A 21412-nucleotide genomic window follows, 5' to 3' on the forward strand; every position below is an offset into this window, starting at 1 on the left:
ATCCGTTGGAAGGAGACATTAATTGGGCACATTTGTGTGGGTCTGTTTCTGGTTCTCCAGTCTGTTCCATTGATCTGTATGTATGGTCTCAGCGAGTGCTCCCAGCGGCTCCCCGAGTAGGTGGTTCATTATCCCATTTCACGGAGGGGAAACTGAGGCTCGACAAGGTGAATCCTCTTGGCCAAGGTCACTCTTCCAGGAAGTGGCAGAGCCAGGCATGTGACTCAGGGGGCTCACCCTGATCCCAGAGCTGTGCTGCCCGCCCAAAGGGCTCTGAGCGCATCCTCCGAATCCAGGCGACATGCACTGTCCCTGATGCGGTCCCTGCCCACAGCGACCCTCGGTGGCTGTGTCTGTGTTTCCGGCTCTCTGGCATTGACAAGTGGGAACATAGCAGTTTTTCCTGGGCCTCTCCCTCTTCCCTGCCCACCCGTCCCTTCCCAGAGCTCCAGTGGAGCCTGGCTCTGCTCTCCGCGGCCCAAGCCTCCGCGTTTTTATCTCTGTCCGTAGCTAGCTTCCAAGCTTTGCCAGATATCCCTGGCACAGCTCATCCCTGAAACCCCCAGAAGTGTCTTTCCTAGGCTGTCACCAGCCTGTGGTAAGAGGCCTGGGAGCAGGTCAGGCTGCCTCAGTGGCCTTAGGCCTCAGCTCCGTAGCCCTGTTCCTGCTGCACAGTTGCCCCCTGCCATCCTGGAGACTGTGTGACGCAAGCCGGACCTTTCCGCCTCTGGGCTCCTCTGTCTCCTGCTGAAGGCTTCTCCTTGCCAGGCTTTTAGGAGCACAAAGGCCCTTGTGGACAGAACCTATCCCGTGGCCCATCTCAAACTTACTGAAGGACAAGGTGGCGAGATGGCCTGCCCTGTGAGCCAGTGGCCTGCCCCGTGAGCCGTGAGCATGGGCGGGTGGCTTCGCCCTGCGCGTCTGCTCACACATGGAACGTCCGTGTCCGAGCGGTGCTGAGACCAGTGCTGCCGAGAGGAGGGCCTGGGCCAGTGGCTGGTGACAGAGGCTGGCGGTCGCTGGCTGCCCTCAGGAGTTTGCCCCGTTGCATGCAGGATGGGCAGACCGCACTCGGGACAGCGTTAAGACAGATCATGTGCCCGGCTCACCCAGCCTGCAGGGCCAGACCAGGCCCCAGACCCTGGCTCATCAGATTGCCTAGTTGGCTTTTTTTCCCCTCTGTATTTTTCTGTCAGCTCCTTAAAGAGTGGTACCGCAGTTAGGAGGCATTTGGCTCTCTGTGAGAGAAAACCTAACTCAAGAAGGCATGAAGGGTCAGCCCTGGTGGCCTAGTGGTTAAGTTCAGTGCATCCGCTTTGGTGGCCTGGGTTCAGTTCCTGGGCGCACACCTATACCACTCACCAGTGCCGTGCTGTGGCAATGGCTCACATATGAAAAGAAGATTGGCAGCAGATGTTAGCTCAGGGCAAGTCTTCCTCAGGAAAAAAAAAGAAGAAGAAGGCATGAAGCATTGGAGGGATTTATCATCACATAATAAGAAGTCCCGAGATGTATGGCTGGTTAAATTCTGCAGGGCAGTCCTCAGGGACCTGGCTGCACTCGTGACCCATGATGGCTTCTGTGGCCCCAAGAAAACCAGTGCCCTTCAGAGGAAGACAGAAGAGCTTCTCTTTGCTTTTGAGAGTGAAGGGACTGGGTCACTTGCCCATCCCTGAACCAAACCTGGCAAGGTCGCCTGCATGACTGTCTTAAACCATCAGGACTGACTCCAGTCACCTGGCAGAAGGATGCCTGCCAGAGCAGAATCGGGGCTCCACCTGCAGGGACGCGGCAGCTGAGGGCTGCTGGCGTGGCAGCCCACGATGGCCACACCGTCCTTCCACCCTCTCCCCAGTCAGCCTGTGCTTCACCCGTCCTTTGGTCCATGATCGGTGTGGGAGAGTGACTGCAGGCTGGAGCCCTGCCCTCAGGAGAGGCCTGTGCCCTCGTTCGTGTCTGTCCTGGCCGTTTCCTCTGTGCTGCGTGGGATTAGGTTTGCCTTCATGATACAGAAAATGTTGATTCAGATGAGATAGTTACTTCCTCCCGTGTTGTCAGGGAGCCAGTCTCCCCGTCGCCGATGCTGTGCCGTCCTTGGCCTGCGTCCTCCTGGTCTTCAGCCTGGAGGAGAGGATGAGGCAGAGGCACCAGAGCGCACTTCCAGAGGTTTCCTGGAAGTCACGTCACGGGCAGCACTTTTATCTCATTGACCGGAACTGCAAGGGAGCCTGGGAAATGTAGTCCGTTGACTGATGGCATTGCTGCCCTGGGTGCAGTTGGGATTCGGTGGCAAAGGCGGGGAGGGGAGGGATCTCGGGGGAGCCGCATGCAGCACCTGCCCCTCATACCTTCCTCTTTCCTCCGGCTGACCCCAGCCGCTGCTGCTGTTTTCCTTTCGTGCTCGGGATTTGATGGAGAGCCTTTGAGAAAATGGAACGAGCACATCAACACTTCCATTTCCAGCTATGGAGGAGCCACACTTTACCAGGCAGTTGGCTGCGAAGTCAACCGGTCAGCTGAAGATTGCTTATGCTTTTGTCGTCCTGGCTCTGTCTTCCTTTCCGGGAGGCATCAGAGGTGATGTCTGGGAGGGGGGATGTTATGTGTTTTCTCGGCAGGTGAGCAGAGACGAGTTTTCAGAAAGTCCAGTGCGTCTCTGAAGCCGCCCTCTGCTGCCCTGGAGGTCTTTAGAGTCAGTCTTTGCGGAGACCGCCTGGCTTGGGGCTGGCGGGGTGACCCTGGAGAAGTCGGCTAACTCCTCTTTTGGATGTCGGGGGTCCCACTGCATCACCCTCCCAAGTGGCAAGTGTAGACACAAGCAGCCAGACGAGTGATCACCATATGGGCTTGACTCGTCGAGGCTCAGGAACGCCACAAAGTACGGGGCCTGTGTCGATGGGGTGCTTCTGGCCGCAAGGAACCGAGATATGGCTGGCTCAAGCATTGTAGGAATTTGTTATCTTACAGGACAGGAGGCTCAGCGGCAGGGCAGGCCCGGGGAGGGTTAAGGCAGCATCTCGACTACTTTACCGAGGGCCGGGTTCCTTCCACCTCCCCTCTTCACCCGCAGCCATGACCTCATCCTCAGACTGGCAGCCGGAGGCTGACAGCAGCTCGCGGTGTTCTGCCTGGACCAGCAACGCCCAGATGAAGAAGAGAGGCCATCTCTTTTAGAAGCAAGAGACTTTTGTAGCCGATTTCTCCCATATCAGTCAGGTTATGCCAGGTGACAAGCACCTGAAAATCTCAGTGACTTAAATTGACAAAGGTTTATTTCCCTCCCAGGGTGCAGCTCCACTGCTGGCTGGCAGGGGATGTCTCAGAACCCAGGCCACCGGGGCAGCCTCCATCTCCGAGTCACTTCCCTCACGGCTCATTGACGAGAACCAGCCGCACGGCCCCCCCACCTATCTCAGGGGTCCCCTCCTGCCATGTGCTTGCCAGGGGAAAAGCCAGAAATATTTTGTGGGAATCTTAAAAACTCACACCCTCTCACATCTCATTAGCCAAATTGTGTTATTGCCTGTGCCCAAACCAAGCCAGGGCGGGGAGCAGGGTTTCTGGCATGACTGACTCTGAGCTGAGGTGAATGGACGTTGGGAGGCGCCCAGAGGATTCACGTCAGGGCATGGAGGATGCTTCCGGGGGGTGAGGCCACGGGGGCCCCTCCCCCGTTCGGTCTCCGCCCTGGCCTGTGGGTGAGCAGAGCCAGCCTCCAGGAGAGTCTGTCTGGGAGACGACTGTTTCCTCCGCTCTGTGACCCTGTGAGGTGGAAAATGTCATTATCCCATTTTTCAGATGGGAAAACTGCGGCTCACCTCGACGAGGCTTGCGGACCAGGGTCACATGGCTTGCAAGGCGGAACAGGGGTTTGAGCCCAGATCTGCCTCGCTGTGAGGCGTGAGCGCACAGCTGTGCTCTCCTCCGGCAGAGGGACGCGCAGAGCTCTGGCCCGTGGGCCCATTGTCCCAGCTCACCTGTGTCGTATCAGCCTCAGGCCCAGTGCTGGGCACCCTGGATGTCATTCAGTTCTATAGGGAAAGGCCTACTGTGACTGCCTCTGACAGCTAGGGAAACTGAGTCTCCAGGCTAGAAAGTGACTGTCTGTCCCTGGCTGGATGAGAGGCGGTGATGAGGTTTGAACCCCATCCTGCCCGGCTCCAGGCCTCCTGTGCCTGCAAACACTCCTTATCCTGCTCTGTTCCACCCGAGAAAGGGGGAGCCCAACAGGCCCCGGGGGCTGCTGACAACAGCTCACCCCGTTTTGCAGCCAAGAAACAGGATCCTCCAGGAGCCCACGGGTAGGGCGGTGGCCCCAAGTGGCTCCTGCCCCTCCTTCCTTGAGGACCCGCCTTGCCCTGCGCTCCCTGCCACCACCAGCTCCCTGGCGGGAGTCCCAGGCGAGACTCATTCCTGACCCTCGGTTAATAGCAGGTTTCCAGGCTTACTCATCCAGCCTTGCTTTCTCCTTCCTCGCAGAGCCTCCTGTGCGTAAACCCCCCAGGGGACAAGCCCGGGGCTCAGGTGGTTTTGACACAGCCGTCCTCACCCGCCTGTACCTCCTCTCACTCCCCTGCAGGTATGCGGCCGCCCCTCACCCACTGCTGTCTTTTGATCCCCACTTCGGCCACGATGGGACGTCCAGCGGCGACTCCTCCTCGGGCGGCCTGACCAGCCAGGAGAGCACCATGGAGCGCCAGAAGCCAGGTAAGGCCCCCCCAGGCCAGCCGTGCCCACCGACCTCGCCCTGCACACCCCTCCCTTACAGTCTGACGGGGGACGCCCCTCGCCTGTCAGTCATGGATAAAACACAGAAAAGCTGCAGGAGCCACATGTGAGACTAGAGAGGTCACCCGGGAGAGCCGTGGGGACCGGTGAGCCGGGTCCTGATCCATCCAGACGGCCTCAGCAGACGGCCTCTGCCAGCACTGTCAGTCAGCAGCCAGAGCACAGATGTGTGACGTGGGGTGGTGACCACCAGGAGACAGCGATGAAAAGGACTAAAAGCGGTGCTCTCAGGAGGACGGTGTTGTGAGGCTGTTCCTTCCATAAGCCTCCGGTGCTGTTTTCCAACTGTTACAGACGAACAGCATATGCTGAGCATCCCGTGTGATACCATCACAAAGTGACGCACCCGCGTTCCACACCCAGCCTCCCAAGAGCCCCCATGCCCCTCCCAACCAGCACCCCGAGGGCCCCCCACTCCTGCTCCTCACAGCCAAACCCAGTCCTGCCTGGTGCTGAAGTTTATGGGCTGCAGGCTCCGCCGGCTGCATCATGTGTGTGCTGCTGGCTGCTGGGCTCAGTGTCGTGTCCGTGAGAGTCATCCGCGGGACAGTGTGTAGCAACGCGGTTTCTGAGTAGCGTTCCATTGGATGAATGGCCCACCCTTTATGACTCTGCTCTAGTGTTGATGGGCGTTTGGGTTGTTTCCAGTTTGGGGCTGCTTAGAATAGTGCCGCTGGGGAATATTCTCACACATGTCTTTTGATGAACACAAGCTCACATTTCTGTAAGTGTGTACCTGGGAGAGGAATTGCTGGGCCACATGTTTAACTTTGTAAGAGACTGTCGAACTGTTTCTCAAAGTGACGAACCATTTCACACTGCCACCGGTGACACCCAAGAGTTCCATTTGCTCTGTATCCTCTCCAGACTTTTCTTTTTTTCTTTTTCTTTTTTTATTTTTCTTGGTGAGGAAGATTGGCCCTGAGCTAACATCTTTTGCCAATTTTCCTCTTTTTGCTTGAGGAAGATTGTTGCTGAGCTAACATCTGTGTCCATCTTCCTCTGTTTTGTGTGTGGGACACCAGCACAGCATGGCTTGATGTGCAGTGTGTAGGTCCGCGCCCAGGATCCAAACCCGTGAACCCCAGGCCGCTGAAGTGGAGTGTGCGAACTTAACCCATGTGCCACTGGGCTGGCCCCCTCACCAACCTTTACATTCCAGCCATTCTGGGGGGCACAGAGTAGTAGCAGGTTGTGGTTTTAGTTTCCGTTTTTCTGCCGTCTGATGAGATGAGCATCTCCTCATCTGTTCGTTCTCCTTGATGTAATTACTGCTCGTGGGCATGTACTCCTTAGGGGAATATTTTAAACATAATTTCACATAGCAAACTTGCAGTTCCTTTACAGTCTGAGAACCACCAGATGAATGGGTGGGTTCAAAAGAAAGGAAGTATCAGAGAGTGTTGACGTGGGAGGGGGAGGGGACGGACGTGTCCACTTAGGGGATGTCCGAGAATTTCCAGGCAGCTCCTGGGGCTGGCCGTGCCGGCGCGTCACTGGCTCCCCGGGCACTGTCGGGTAGGGAGGAGGTTGCACGGCCCGGGGTCAACGGCCTGGAGAAGGCCTCAGTACCCTGGCCCCGGGGTTCCCTTAAACCGGGGAAAATGGTTGGACTGGAGGCCAGCAGCTCACCCTCCCAGCCCTGCCCCTGCCCCCCCACCCCCCGCACTGCCCCCAGGGCCTGCGGACACGGGATGCTCCTCTCCTCGGCGCGCTGGGTCCTGCCCATCACTGCCAGCACTTCCGCAATCTTTGCTCCGACACAGACAGATACGGATCTTTTTTTTCTCCACCCAGTTAATAAAAGAAAAGTGTTGCTTAGAGATTTCATTAAAACAGGGAGGAAATTTTTCCAGCACTTACCGTGGGCCTTAAATAAGGTGTCACAGAAACCCACCGTTGTTCTTCCCTTCTCCTCTCTTCTGTCCCCTGGAGCTTGGTGCCCCTCTCACTTCCTTGGGACCTTGTTGTAAGTTGACTAACAACCCCCCTACAGACACACACACACACACACACACACAGAGTGTGTGTTTGGAAATCATCACGCAGTCTAGAATGTGTTCAGACTCAGATAAAAGGTGGTCAGGTGAGGGGCAGGGATCTGACAACATGACAGACACGGGCTTGCACAGCTGTTCAGATGATGATAATCATAGTCACAGCAACCCAGGTTTGTGCACTTATTTCCTCATCCCAGAACACAACAGAGTGGGCACTAGGGCTGCCCCGTTCTCGAGATGAGGAAAAGGAGGCACAGGGAGATTGTCACGTGTCCAGGGTCCCTGCTGGTGAGCAGCATAATTGGGATTTGAATCAAGGCCTGTTGGGTTCTAGAACCCTCCTTAACCTCCCCCACCTGCAGACCCCACCCGCAGTGTCTCACCCACGGAGTGTGAGTGTCTCCCAGGCATTTGAGCACCCAGGTTGGGAAGGTGGCCCCAGAGTCTCCAGCTATCCGGAGTCCAAGCCCGGGCACAGTTTCAGCACCTCTCTCACAACCAAATCCGTGTCTGTCACCCGTGTTAAAGGTGTTAAAGGGAAGGTCACTGGTGGCCAGTCCAGACGACAGTGAACAGCCCAGAATTAGGGCCTGCTAAGGGCAGAGCCAGGGACACTGGGAGAGCCAGAGGAGAAGGAGACTGGCCTTCATCCCTCGGTTCCTTCGACATGTCACTAATGATGTCCACCAGGCTGGGTGCCAGGGATACAGTGTGGGCCAGACGGGCACCTCCTGCCTTTTTGGAACTGACAGTCTGGTAGGAGAGATGGACAGTACACGGGGGCACGTGGTGATAAAATAATCACCAATAATGTCGCATGTCAAGTGGAAACTAACACAGGCCAAGAGAGAGGTTGACAGAGTTTGGCGGAATCTCTGAGCAAATCACATTTGAGGCGAGACTAGAAGGAGAGCCTTCCATGGAAGGGATCAGCTAGTGGAAGACCCTGGGGCAGCAGTGAGTCTGGAGCTGGAGGGACGAGAGGAGGGCCGTGTGGGGCAGAGAAGTGGTGGGAGGCGAGGTCAGGCAGGTGACGGGGACAGAGCACGGGGGAGGACCTTGCGACTTTGTGCTCAGAGTGAGACAGGAGCCACAGGGCTCAGTTCTTCTGAGCGGGGGAGGCATGGGATCCAACTCAGGTGTTCACAGGGTCCCTCAGGCTCCAGATTCTTGACAAGTGGGGACAGTATGGGGGAGAGATGGGCTGGTTCTGGATCTGGTCCTTTGAAGGTCGAATCGACAGTTCCCTGATGCCTCTGTGGGTGTAGAGAGAGGAGTCAAGGATGCTGTGGCCTGAGCAGCTGAAAGGTCAGAGCCACATGGACTGAGCAGGAAGGACGGTGAGAGGTGCAGGTTTGGGGGAAGATTTTGGTTTTGCCCGTGTCCAGTGGGAGGTGCCCAGTAGACACCCCACTGGAGGTGGTGAGGCAGCCATATATATGAGTCTGAAGTCGAAGAGAGGTCCAGGCCAGACAGAAATGTGGGAGTCGTTGGTGCTGTAGGTGGTTGGAAGGCTTTGCACATGACTGCACGGGGTTGGCTCTCAGGAGAAACCTGGTCTCCCAGCGTGGTCTGGCTGCCTCCCAGGGGACGGGTACCTCCTGTACCCGTGGGATGCTCCAAAGAGGAAACCCCACTCCAGACGTGGAGTAGGTAGACAAAACGGCCAGCCTCCCCGCTTTCTCGTATCTGTGGTTCCCGACTCAAAGCCACACAGACGGTGACACCCATCACTGTACCAGCCAGGCCACTCTCTGCGGTGGCCCTGAGCACCCTGCCCGGCCCACCCAGAGCGGGAACCTCCCCCAGCAGGAAGGAACGTGGGCCCAGAGCACCCTGGGGCTGCATGGCTCTAAGCACAGGCTCTGACAGGCCTGGCGGGAATTCTGGGTCAGCCATGTGACCTTGACAGTGACCTCAGATCCCTCCTCGGCAGTAGACGTCCTAGGTGTCTCTCCTTCCAGGGCAGTTTGGGGCCCAGTGAGATCACACCTGCCCAGCCCTCAGCACAGGACCCCCCTGTCACCAGGAGCATGACAGCTGCTGCTTGTCAAGCCCTGATTGTCTTCGTTACCCGTGGTGTCGTGTTGGGGAAGCACAGAGGGCACAGGGGTCACGAGCTCAGGTCTGAGCCCTTCTCACTGGGAGACCTCGGACCAGTTCCTTAACCCCTGCGGCCTGATGTTCTCCTTCATCTGTGGGACTGGGACTGTCCCTACCTCACAGTGTTATTGAGAGGACGCGGCAAGGTCATGCTGCTGACCCGGGACACTGGCTTCGTAACAATCATCGTTACTGATGAGTATCGTAAACGCGGCAGTGATCAAAAGTGAGGGCTCTGGGGTGAGACCATCTGGTTCAGATGCTGTGTTAGTGCATTTGTAAGTTTAATCGATACTGACTAGCCTTCCATTGGGTCATTGTTTTGCTTTTTAAGGTCAGATGCTCAGGTCAGGCACACTGACCAGCCTTGGGAGTCTAGACTAATTTACACCCACGCCAGCCGTCATGGTTTTAAACCCACTTCACGTTTGAACCAGCAAGCCCACTTGTAGAACTCTGTCCCAGACGCGTCCCACGCTTGCTCCAAGTTGCATGTAGAGGGAAGGCCACTAAAACCTTGTTGCAAAGAAAAGATGGAAAATAACCTAAACATCCATCAGTAGGAAACTGGTTAAGTAACCGATGTCCATTCACGTGCTGGAATGCCGTGCAGCTCTTAAAAATAAGATGACCACATGTTCAGTTGCGTGAGGATGTGTTACGAAGCAGCAAAGCGAAAGGCAAGTGTAAGTATATCGTAAAGTGAAAAATCAAGTTGTAGGACATTTGTTATGATGCCGTTTTCCTTTTTTAAAAACGTTATGCACGTTTAACCAACAAAGGATTGCTACCTTGCCTATATGAAGAGTCCTATTCGCCAGTAAGATAAAAGACAGTCAACCCCATAGAAAAACAGGTAGAGAATGTGAACAAGGAATTTACAAAACAGTCTGAAGGCCTGTAAGGATGGCCGTGTGCACAGCCTCCCTTAGGGATGGTGATGGAGGTTGCTGAAAGGCATCAATGAGTGGACCATGTGAAACGCTGGAGTGGTGCCTGGCACAGTGGAAAGTGCTCAGTAAATATTCCATTACTGAGTCTCACACCCAGGACGGGAGCAGATGGGGTCAAGGCCCTGGTGAGCTGAGCCAGCGGGCTGGCAGAGGGTGGGACCATCAAAATATCTCTAGGCCACATTCCTCGGCCTGCGTCACCTCTAACCGCTGCTGTGTCTCCTTTCTTCCTGCAGAGCCTCTGTGGCACGTGCCCGCCCAGGCCCGGCTCTCAGCCATGGCCGGAAGCAGCGGGAGCAAGCACACCTCCAGGCAGGACGCGGCAGGCAAAGAGTCCCCCAACAGGCATTCCAAAGTGAGTCTGGGCCCCGCGCGCCCCACCCTGGGGCTTTGGGACTGCCAGCTAAGTGAGCTGAGTGCTGTGGGGCATGGCCTCCTCTGGGCGGGGCCCCTGAGTGCCACGCGTCCTCCCCCTTTGCCACCGTCCACTCTAGCCGAGGAGCTAAATGCTTGGTCTGGAGTTAGAACCAGCCAGTTTCTCATTATTGCGTCTGTCGTGGTAGGTGTCTTCCCAGCTCGGGCTGCTGTAGCAAAAATACCACGGTTGGGGTGGCTTAGGGACAACAGAAATTTATTTCTCGCAGTTCTGGAGGCTGAAAGTCCAAGGCCAGGGCACAGGTAGATTCGGTGTCTGGTGAGGGCCTGCTTCCTGGGTCACAGGCAGCCTTCTCGCTGGGTCCTCACGTGGCGGAAGGGGCGAGGGAGCTCTCGGAGTCTCCAGGGGCACCGATTCCATTTGTGAGGGCTCCTCCCTATGACCCAGTTGCCTCCCCAAGGCCCCACCGCCAGTCACATCTGAGATTAGGATTCAACGCGTGAACCTGGGGACACAAACCTTCAGTCTACGGCAGTAGGTTAACGGGCACCACAGGCAGTCCCCAAACCTCGGTGACCTCACACAGTGGAACTTATTTCCCTCATCTGACGATACAGGACAGGTGTTCAGTGAGCAGCTTTCCACATAGCGGTCCCGGAACCCAGGCTCCGTTCCTCCTGTGGCTCTGCTGTCCTCAGGGCCCCGGAGCCTCTGCTGGGTCCCGGCCTCTTTCCAGCAGACGGGGGTGAGAGGGAGAGAGGATCCCGTGGGAAGTGTTTGTGGCCCAGGCCTGGAAATGGCGTAAGTCACTTCCACTTCCACTGCATTGGCCAAGGCTCCGTCACGAGGCCACACAGAAGTGCAAGGCAAGCTGGGAAATGTAGTCCCAGTGCGCCCGGGAAAGGGAGAGAGTTTGGTGAGCACTTGGCACCTTTTGCGTCCGTTCATTCAACGGGTGTTTGATGAACTCTTACAACATCCCAGCACTGGGACCACAGTGATGAAGGGGATGGCCGAGCCCCTGTGCTCACACAGCCGACATCCCAGTGGCAGCAACAAGCAGTACGCAGATAAACAGATGCATTATGTAACACGGAGAACTGATCCTTGCTGGGGAGGAAAAGCAAAGCACGGTTAAGGGAAGAGAGTGTATCAAGCTCTGCTACGTTAGGATGAGGGGGTCCGAGAAGGCCTTTGAGGAGGTAAGCTGTAAGCCAAAACCTTGAATGAAGTAAGGGGCGATCCATGAAAATACTTGGGGGAAGAGCATTGCAGACAGAGGGAGCAGCAGGTGCAAAGGCCCTGAGGTGGGAGTGTGCCTGGTGTGCTCAGAGAACAGTGAGGAAGCCAGTGTGGCTGGAGCAGAGTGATGAGGAGGGAGGGAGGAGGTGAAGTGAGAGCCCAGAACTCGTGGGCTCTTCCTTGGAGGGAGGTGGCACCTCGGGAGGGTTCTAAGCAGGGAGGGGACGTGATCTGCTGCAGGTGTTCTCAGCCTCTCTCTGGCTGCATGTAGGGAACAAAGTGGGGGCTGGCAGGGTCAAGGGAACCAGGAGGGAGCAGGGAGACCAGCGAGGAGGCTGCTGCCGTGATGCAGCGGTAGATGGGAGCGGGGTGGCGCCGTGGAGGGCGGAGAGGGGACAGGTCTGTTGTGGGCACGCAGGCTGTGGGATTTGCTGTGGGACTGGATGCGAGTGTAGGAGCAGAAAGAGGGTCGGGTGGCTCCCAGGCTGTGGGGCAGGGCGGCTGAAAGGATGGAGGCGCCACTGCGAAGGCAGGGAAGGGGCGAACTCGGGAGGGAAGGTCTTAGACGCAGTGAGCCCGAGCTGTGGGCAGCACGTTACATCCCCACTGCCACGTCTCCCTCTGAGCAAACCCTGTGAGGCAGGGTTGTCATGAGTCCTGCTTCACAGTTGTGGAAACCAAGGCACCGGGAGGTTCGTTCACTTGCCCGAGGTCACGTGGCCGCTCTGTGGGGGCCAATGCTGGAAGCCGTGGCTCCAGCCTTAACACTCACGAAGAGAGCCGGGGAGGCGAGCGAGGGCTGACACGCTCCCTGCCTTCCAGGGCGAGCCTCAGTACTCCAGCCACTCCAGCAGCAACACCCTCTCCAGCAACGCGTCCAGCAGCCACAGCGACGACCGCTGGTTCGACCCCCTGGACCCTCTGGAGCCAGAGCAAGACCCCCTGTCCAAGGGCGGCTCCAGCGACAGCGGCATCGACACCACGCTCTACACCTCCAGCCCCAGCTGCCTGTCGCTGGCCAAGACACCTCGGCCAGCCAAGCCGCACAAGCCGCCCGGGAGTGTGGGCCTGTGTGGGGGTGGGCACGAGGCCGCCGGGCGCTCCCACCACTCGGACAGGCGGCGTGAGGTGTCGCCTGCCCCGGCGGTGGCTGGCCAGAACAAGGGCTACCGGCCGAAGTTGTACTCCTCGGGCTCCAGCACCCCCACCGGCCTGGCCGGGGGCAGCCGTGACTCCCCAAGGCAACCCAGGTAAGGCGCTGCCCCTAGTCTGGCTTCCTGAGGGGACCAGACTACCTCCCACTCCCCCACAGTCTGGAAGCGTGCTCACAGATGTGTGTGCTTGCACACTGGTTTGCTTATAGAGTTGGGCGGCTCGGGGACCAACCCCTGCTGCCCATCCATCAGCCTTCGAGGACGCAGTACAGGGAGAAAAATCCCTGGCTGTTCGTCTCATCTGTCTCTGGTTCACTCTGACCCTCTGTCTCTCTTTCCTTTTCTCTTTACTGAGACCAACGGGTTTTATGACTTCTGGGGGGGATCACAGACTATCTGTTAGGAGTGCATTCAGCTGAAGGTCTGGGGAAACCTGACCCACAGTGGCCTAAACAAAGAGGTTGAACAGTTCCCCTGATGGGAAGTCTGGACAGAGAGAGCCGACTGGTGCAGTAGCTCGGGGCCTGGCACCCTGTGTCCTCCTGCTCCACCATCCTTATTGTGCCACCTCCAGCTTCCTGCTCTGGTGCCCCTGGGGCGCAAGGTGGAGAACAGCGGGAAGGTTTTGGCGTCTCTATAGCTCCCTTCTGTGGAGAAAGCGAATGCTCCCCTGTCCGCAGCTGCGTCATGTGCTCCCAGCTCCCGGGAAGTCTGGGAGCTCACGGCTTAGCCTCCCAGCCCCCACAGTAAAGGGCAGGGCCCCACACAGCTGTTCAACTCAGATTGCCGGGCCCCGCCCAGCATCTCTGATTCACTGGTGGGGCCTGAGAATATGCATTTTTACAAAGTTCCCAGTGGATGCAGATGCTGCTGGGCCCAGGACCACACTTTGCGAACCAGTGGGAGAGAGGCAGGCAGGCGAGCAAGTGACAAAGAACAGACGTGGAGGAACCGACACCTGGAGTCTGGACCTCATCCACCCTGAGCATCTGATGGCAGCCATGAGCTGCCGCCCACAAAAATGCAGAGACAGGAAAGTCCCCCTGGGCTCAGCCTCGTCCCTGGGCCCCTGAGAAGGATCCCTGTGCTGGGACACTTAAGGCCACAGCCTCCCTTTCCTTTCCTGAGTGCACTGAGCAGGGGCCAGCCGTGTCCAGGACCCCAGCGGGGTCTTCATCTCCTTGGCTTCCTGACGCCTTTGCCGGTCCTCAGACCTGTGGCCTCTCTCCACACAGGACATGTGCACCCAGGCAGTGGCTCAGGCCTCCTTGACCACAGTCCACAGTGGACTGTGTCTGTACAGAAACATCTATGTTTAAAGACGGATGAAGCCAAAATTTCCCTAACGCACTTAGCCAGACAGTGTGCGATGCACTTGGCTCTGGGCCGGTCTGTTTAAAATGTTCGACTCCCGCTCAAGACCCAAGTCAGTGACCTCGTGACTTAGCAGTGGTTCTCCTGCAGATTTGGGAAACACTGGCTTTGAGAGTGTCCAGATGGCAGGGCTTCCCCCTGGCGTGGCCCAGGGACCCCTGAGTTGAGGAGCCCAGGAGAAGGTGGAGAGAGCGCCCCGGGGGTTCGGTCTAATCTCAGCCCGCCTCCCTGGGCGGGTAGTTCTTACTCATCTTCTGGACTCACGCACTCCTTGGAACAGCGTCGTCATGTATTTATTTATCCATTTATTTCACTCAGTGCTTCTTGAGGATTGTTATGTCCCAGACACTGAGCTGGGAGCTGAGGAGGAATAATGAGCAAATCCCAAGAGACCCCCAGCCCTCAGCTCGGCCCACCGTCCATCGATGGAGACGGCTGTCGGAGCGCCCCCCAAGGGGGACCCGGCACCCGGAGAGTCCCCCCCGGGGCTCAGGTCTCAGTGTGGGCGCCCCTGTGCCGGGCACAGCCCTGTTGGTACACTTGGTACCTGTGGGATTTTGGCTTCCAGGGTACAATGGCAGCAGCGCCGAGGGGTCAGTGGTGGCTGAGGCAGGGGGTGGCCGTAAGATTACCCATGTCTGGGAGAGGGGTTCGTGAGGAGCCGGCTCCAGACGAGGCCCTGCGCTGGGGAGCTCTCGTTTGCATGCAGACAATCGAGGCTAATTGCAGATGTTCTCATCCACTCATTAAATCTGCTTCCTGAAGTTTTCTCCTAGGCAACCAGGCGCTCGGGGGGAGTGCGTTTCCCAAAATGGGGTGCTTGAGGTGATTTGGGTGGTACCGGAGGAAAAGGGTTTATTTTAAATGGATATGTGCTGGCTTTAATGAGTATTAGGAAAAATGTTATCTACCCATCCCCTGACTGACGGGTCCTGCCTTGGGCAAGTTCAGGAAATTAAACGAGTTGGTTTAAAGAAACAGATTCATGGGAGATGAGAGTGCAGACTCCAGCCCACCTGACTTCAAGCCCTCCGCCTGCCTTGTCTTGGCTGTGTGGCCTTGAACACATGACTGAACCTCTCTGGGCCTCGTTTTCTTCATCCATGAAAGGGGGGATACATCACAATCCCACCTCATAGGGACGTGTGAGGATTACCGGGCCAGTGTGGAGAGCCCTTGGAACACGGCCTGGCACAAGACTCGAGCCTGGCTGCCCTTAGAATCGTGGGGGGTGGTACATAAAGATGAGGCCCTGCCTCAGGCTCAGGCACAATGTCTCCTGTGGGTCAAGCCTCTTCCGGGCTGTGCTGGGGACTCCGACTGAGACAGCCCCAGGCCTGGACCAGTGGGGGAGGCAGACCTGGCCCCAGGCAGTGACAGGCCGAGTAGTCAGGGCTGGGGTGAGGGAAGCGCCTGGGATGCAGGAGCCTGGAGGAGGCGCCTGACCCCGCTGTGGGAGGGGCTTCTGGACAAGAGGCTGCACCAGCCAGGGAGCTGGGGGGCAGAGCGGTCCAGAGAGACCTGCGCATCCTGCCATCAGTCTCACCCCACCTTGCTCTGCTGGTCCTCCCACAGTCTGCCCATCTCCACAGGCACAGGCTCCCCACGTGGTCGCCAAGCACCCGCTTGGGGTCAGACCTGGGTCCCAGGGGCCACACGGGCCTCTGCCTGCTGCTGGCCTCGCTGCCCCTGCATCTGCTGTCATCGATCTGTGCCCTCGGGCCAAGCACGATGACAGCCTGCTGCCCGGCCTCGGTGCTCAGAGCCGCCCTGGGCTCTGTGTCACAGCGCTTTGTTAACATAGCTCTTTGGGTTTATTCACACAGTGAGTGCCTGCTGTATGCCCGGCTCCCTGCTGGGTGCTGAGGGCACACTGGCTGCCGGGGAGACAGCAGGCCAATAGTTAGAACAGTAAGGAATAAATGATGCTAGGGGAGAGGCTGCAGAGGAGCAGGCTGGGATCCCAGAGTGGATACGGTACAGGCCTCGGGGGGAGGAGGGGGCGTCTAATCTAGCCTGGGGCGGGGACAATGTCCTGGAGGGGGCTGTCATCCCTGCCCAGGGTGAGAGGGATGAGGAGGTGGGAGCAGGTGAAGAGGTGTTGGGGGGCTGATGATATGTTCTTGATCTGGGGCAAGTTATGTGGGTGTTTGCTTTGTAGCTGTTTTTGAAATTGTACATATATATTTTGTACACTTTGCTGTATATGGGCTATTTTACAATTTAAAAAGAGAGAGAAGGGAAGGATGGAGGACGGAGAACAGTGTACTTATGAGAGGGAGTAGCGTGTGCAAAGGTCCTGAGGTGGGGAGGAGGGACGGTGCCGTCAGGTCCCTGAACACAGGCCCCTTGGCTCAGCAGGCCTGTGTTGGGATGGGAGGTTGGGATGGCAGCGGGGCGACACCACACACAGTCCTGCCAGCCACACTGCAGATGGTGGCTACTGAGGGTCAGGAGGCTGCTGCAGATGGGGAGCCAGAGGTTCTGGAGAGGAGAGGGGCGGGGCAGGCCCGAGAGGAATGGTGCCCTTACCTTCTCCTGCCCCTGAAGCCCGTTGTGTTTCAGACACGGCGATGCAGCAGGGCACTGTCCCTCCCCCAGGGAGCTGAGGTGCTCCCGGAGAGAACGAGGCAGACAGACGCCTGAGCAGCCGTGTGATATTAACGTGCCAGCGGGAGATAAGGTCTGGGGAGAAAGCCCGAACAGGGCGGAGGTCTGGGAAGGCCTCTGGGAGGAGGTGACATTTTGTAGGAAGCAAGGGAGCAACCCAGGCAGAGGAACCAGCCTGTGCCCAGCCCCTGAGGGCGAGCTCATCTGCAGTGCCCAGAGATGGTCAGGTGGCCGAGGGGGTGGAGCAGCCAGGGCGGAGGGGAGAGTGGCAGGAGGTCAGCTGGGTAGGGTGGGCGGGAGTGACCGTGGTCAGATGCTGGGTTCAATCTGAGGGACGTGGGAGCCACGGGAGGCATTTGAGGACATCATCTCACTTACGAGAGATCGCCCAGGGCTGCTCTGGGGAAAATGGACAATCTCAGGGTGGGGGCGGTGGGGAGTGAGTTTGCTGGCAGAGTTGGAGGGCCATGGGGAGAGGCGGGCCCTGCCGAACCCCTACAGGGACCCAGCGCCCCAGCTCTCGCAGCCTGTTGCAGCTTGTGCCCAGCGATGACCTCAGTGCCTCAGATTCTCCCGCAGACGTTCGTCATGGGAGCCCGGCTCCTGGGCTCGCTGCCAGGCACCAGGCCTGCTGCGGGCACTGCCGTGGGCTGAGCATCCCGGGCGGCCCCAGCCCCACCTCCCGTGAGCAGCACACGTCCCAAACTTCCAGAGCAATCTGTCAGTGCCGTTGAGGGCAGGCCGAGGCTCCACACAGAGGTGCCCGGCCGGGCCCTCCCGGCGATGCCCCTCTGGGGGTGCAGCCCTGAAAGGTTCTGCAAGGCCTCAGGGTCCGCTGGGCCCCCCCGCCTGTGTTCACGAGGAGGCTGCGGTCACATGTGACACAGACCTGCTCGGAGTCCCTGTCAGCTTGGGCAGCGGAGGCCAGGCTTCTCCTGGGACTCGGGGGAGCGGGAGGGAGCAGCGCACAGGCTGCGGCGTGGACATGTTTCTGGCCGGTTGAGGGGCTGCTTCCATGTGGCCGAAGCAGCGTGACAGGGAGGGACAGGGGGAGGAGCTGAGGGCAGCGGGCACGGAGCAGGTGGTGGGATGGTGGGGCCGCAGCGCCCTGGGCAGGAGGGGGCCATCAGCCTCCTGGGGCTCCAGGCTCCGGGGCTGCGTTTGTGGGGTGGGCTACAGGGGCCGCTGCGGTGGTGCCCACGGTGGGGAGCGGGCTCGGATTCCGCATCGATCTTGAGCCAGTGCGTCTTCACCCCGGGTCCTGTCCGCTCCCACCCTCAGAGGACCTGCCGCTTCCGCTCCCAGGCCACACGGTGCCTTGCGGCCCCTCGCGGCTCCCACGCTGGGGCGTAATCCCAGCCACGTGCAGGGACGGGTCTGACTGTCAAGCCCACGCCAGACACCAGGGAGAGAGGGCGAGCTTGGTCCAGCAGTTAAGACCAAGTGGTGAGTTTATTTAGTCTCTGGGCCTCAGTTTCCCCGCTTGAGACATGGGGATGGTGGTAGATCCTACCTCCTGGGGTTGCTGGGGCGATGGAATGAAGTGACCCCTGCAAGGTGCTTAGAGCATGGCGGGGCACGGTGCAGTGCCACCGTCACCTGCTCTGCCACCATCCTTCCTCCTGAAGGCAGGGCCCAGCTCCCATGGTGCCTACGCCACCACCAGGCCCCCGGCAGTGTCCCTGGGGCCAGGCAGCCAGAGCTGCACGTGGCCGCACAGCTGTGTGGTGTCTCCATCCAGCCTGTGCTTTTTCAGCTGTTTTTTAAGCCACGGAACCTTTCACTTCAACCCTTAAATGCTCCTTTAAGATACAACACAGGTAAATGCAGAGCCGCAGAGCCTTTCGGGGTGGGGGTAGGGATGCAGAGCAGGCTGGTCCCCCCGCCCCAAGTCCTGGCTGGGCCCGGAGCGTTTAGCCCCTGGACCCACCACCCCTTTCCTACCTGCAGCTCGGGGAGCATCTCTCGGGCCCGGCCTGCGCTGTGTGATCCATGAGGCAGGCGGGCGCTGCCTCATTTCTCAGAGGAGGAAACTGAGGTTCGTCGAGGGGAAAGGACTTGAGCAAAGAGTGCAGTGTGTCACTTGGCCAGGTGGGCGGCCCGGCCTATGTTCTCATCAGCCGCACGGTGCTGCCTCCCTTTTGAAGTTGAAGCTGAGGCCCAGCCAGCCAGGACCCCTGGCCACGCCGGTGCTTCAGAAAGAAAATGTGCTCTCTCTTGATTGGTGGCGGGGTGGGGGCTCCACCTGTGCCACACACCTTGCCCGCTGCCACTGAGAAATGAAGCGTGCCTGGCATGGCTCCTGGTCCCTGGGGGTGTGGGAAGGGCGGCCCGCCTGGAGGGCTGGGTGGAGAGGCACAGCCTGCTGAGGGCCTGGCGCTTTGTTGCGGCCCTGCTTCCATTCCTGAGGCTCCTAGCGGCTGAAGATGGGACAGCCGTGGGAAGGCCTTTGGCTGCAGGCAACAGAATATTCCAGCTCCTTGGGAGAAGTCTGTTATCTCCCAGAACTCGAAGTCCCAGGTAACAGGGCCCCAGGACTGGGTAATTCATTGACTCAAGGACCCAGGTTCTCTCCCCTTTTTTGTCCTGCCCATCTTGGACTACAGGCTGCGTCCCCTCACGGTCTCACAGAGCCTGTCATTTAAGCAGATAGTCAGTGTCCAGTGGCAGAGGGGGTGATGTTTTCTGCAAAGGCTCTTTGTGTGTTTTTTGGCACACAGTCCACACACACACTCGGTGTCTCACGGGCCCACCCCAGCCCATCCCAGACAAGTGATGTCAGCTAATCAGGATTCGCCCCCTGGGCTGGATGTTTGGTCACCTCCCTCAAGCAAGGGACAAGTAGTCAGCCTTTATTTACTGGGGGGGGGGTGGGGGGGGTGGTATTGGGATGACACCACAGGGTCTGCCACGAGGCCTGAAGAGGAGCAGCCCCTCTGGAAAAAGGCAATGGATCGAGCTGGTGTTCAACTTTTTCCCTTCCTTTTTAAGATCCTCTCTTGTTTTCTCGGCTCACAGAGGTTGAACATGCCTGTTGACAAGGTCGAGAAATGTGTACTGTGGGAAGTACAAGTTAGAGTTAGAATCCATGAGGGTATGTCCATGGAGTGGACCCTCTGCAGCCATGGAAGAGAGGGGGCTTGTCTGGCCTGACGTGGAGAGATCTCCAGAACGTGCTGTGGAGGTAACAGCAGGTGCAGAGCGAGCTTGCAATGTGCTGCCATTTATTTTACAAAGACAAGTTGGGAGGGTACGCACTCGGTCTCGCACCCATGCCCACGCGCTCTGTCGAAGAGGAAGACAGGGTGGAGCGAGGCTGCCCAGAGGAGGGCACTGAGTGTCAGAGGGCACTTCCTTCTTACCCTGTGCGACTTCGACGGTTTCGCTTGACTTCTGTACGCGTTCCCCATCAGTGCTGCCTGCAGAGATAGTCAGTGTACACTCCCCCGGAGATTTTTCTCCAGTCGGCACCAGCTTAGTTCCTTCAAACATTTTTGACCATTACCCAAAACAGGAAAAGCCTTTTACGTTGCACCCAGCACAGACACCCAGAATGAAGTCTCACACGGTCCCGTCATGTACACCAACGTTTTTTATTTTAGCCTGTTCCTTTTTTTCCCCTTAATAATGGTCAAGACCTACTAAATTGAGTTCCTGACCCACAGTTGGAAAAACACCGTACATCTCCTTTTTGTAAAAAAGACCCAAAAAGGCCCAATAATCATACAACACGTAGACATTTGAAAAAAGAGAAAGAAGGTCCAGCTTTGCACCAAGCCTTATTTCCACTTCCTGTAGCTCAGACACCTGTCCACATCCGTAAACAGAAATCTACCTCATGCTTTGCACTCGCTGCGTACTTTTTGATCGTATGGATGTGCTGGGGATGATGTGTTCATCTCCTATCAAAAGACGTTCCTGCCGTTTCCGAGTTTCCTTGATTGCACACAGCACGCAGTGCCATCCTTTGTGTGTCTGCGTGTGCTGGTGCTGGCCTTTTGTGGCACGGACTTCAGGGACGTCAAGCGTTCGACGGGTGCTGCTCATCCTCCAGTTCTCGGCTCAGATGCCCTTGCCTCCTGGCCGTCCCAGACAGGCCACTCCTGGTGCGATGTGCTCCATGGCTCCCTGGACCTCCCCTCACCAGTGCCCGTCCTGGCCCTGTTAGTAGATGCTGCTAAATTGTAGAAAGCATATAAGTCAGAGCTTGCTCTTTTAATTTAGTCTGACAGTCTCTGCCATTTGATTGGGATGTTTAAACATTTGTGTTTAATGTAATTATTGAATGGTGATTGGATTTACGTTTGCTGTTTTGCTGTTTGTTTTCTATATGTGCACTGTTTTCTTGCTCCTCTGTCCTTTACTGACTTCTTTTGTGTTAATTAAATGTATTTAAGTATACTTTAGTGTATTTTAGTTTGGATTTCTCTTAATTTTGTTGACTTTTTTAGCATATTATAATATGCATCTTATCAGTATAATTCAGATTAATACTAACAATGCCAATAAAATACAGAAACTTTTCTCCAATATAACCCCATTCCCTTCCCCCTCCTGTGTGCTATTTTTGTCATATGTATTATGTCCGTCTGTGTTATAAACCCAACAGTATGGTGTTATGATTATTGCCTTATGCAGTCTTATGGCTTTAAGGCAGTTAGAGAAGAAATACGAAAACATAAATCCATAGAGTCTTTTCTTCTAAACCACAGATTTGCCATCCTGGATTGTTCATTTCTCCATGTGGATTCAGCTCACCATCTGGCGTCATTTCCTTCCAACCTGAGGACTTCTTGTATTGTTTCACTCTGC

At 57.3% G+C, this 21412-nt stretch overlaps 1 protein-coding gene across 4 annotated transcripts in view; it reads left to right on the forward strand.

The window, feature by feature from the left end:
• The window catches only part of SIPA1L3 (signal induced proliferation associated 1 like 3), a 93023-nt gene that overhangs the window by 44954 nt on the left and 26657 nt on the right, over window positions 1-21412 (forward strand). For all 4 annotated transcript variants that reach the window (XM_070557636.1, XM_070557637.1, XM_070557639.1 and 1 more), the window contains exons 11-13: window positions 4580-4707; window positions 10081-10199; window positions 12285-12712. In XM_070557636.1, coding sequence (XP_070413737.1) covers window positions 4580-4707; window positions 10081-10199; window positions 12285-12712 — 675 coding nt within the window. The remainder of the gene's footprint in view (window positions 1-4579; window positions 4708-10080; window positions 10200-12284; window positions 12713-21412) is intronic.

The sequence above is a fragment of the Equus przewalskii genome, chromosome 9, assembly GCF_037783145.1.
Source record: "Equus przewalskii isolate Varuska chromosome 9, EquPr2, whole genome shotgun sequence".
Lineage (NCBI taxonomy): Eukaryota > Metazoa > Chordata > Mammalia > Perissodactyla > Equidae > Equus > Equus przewalskii.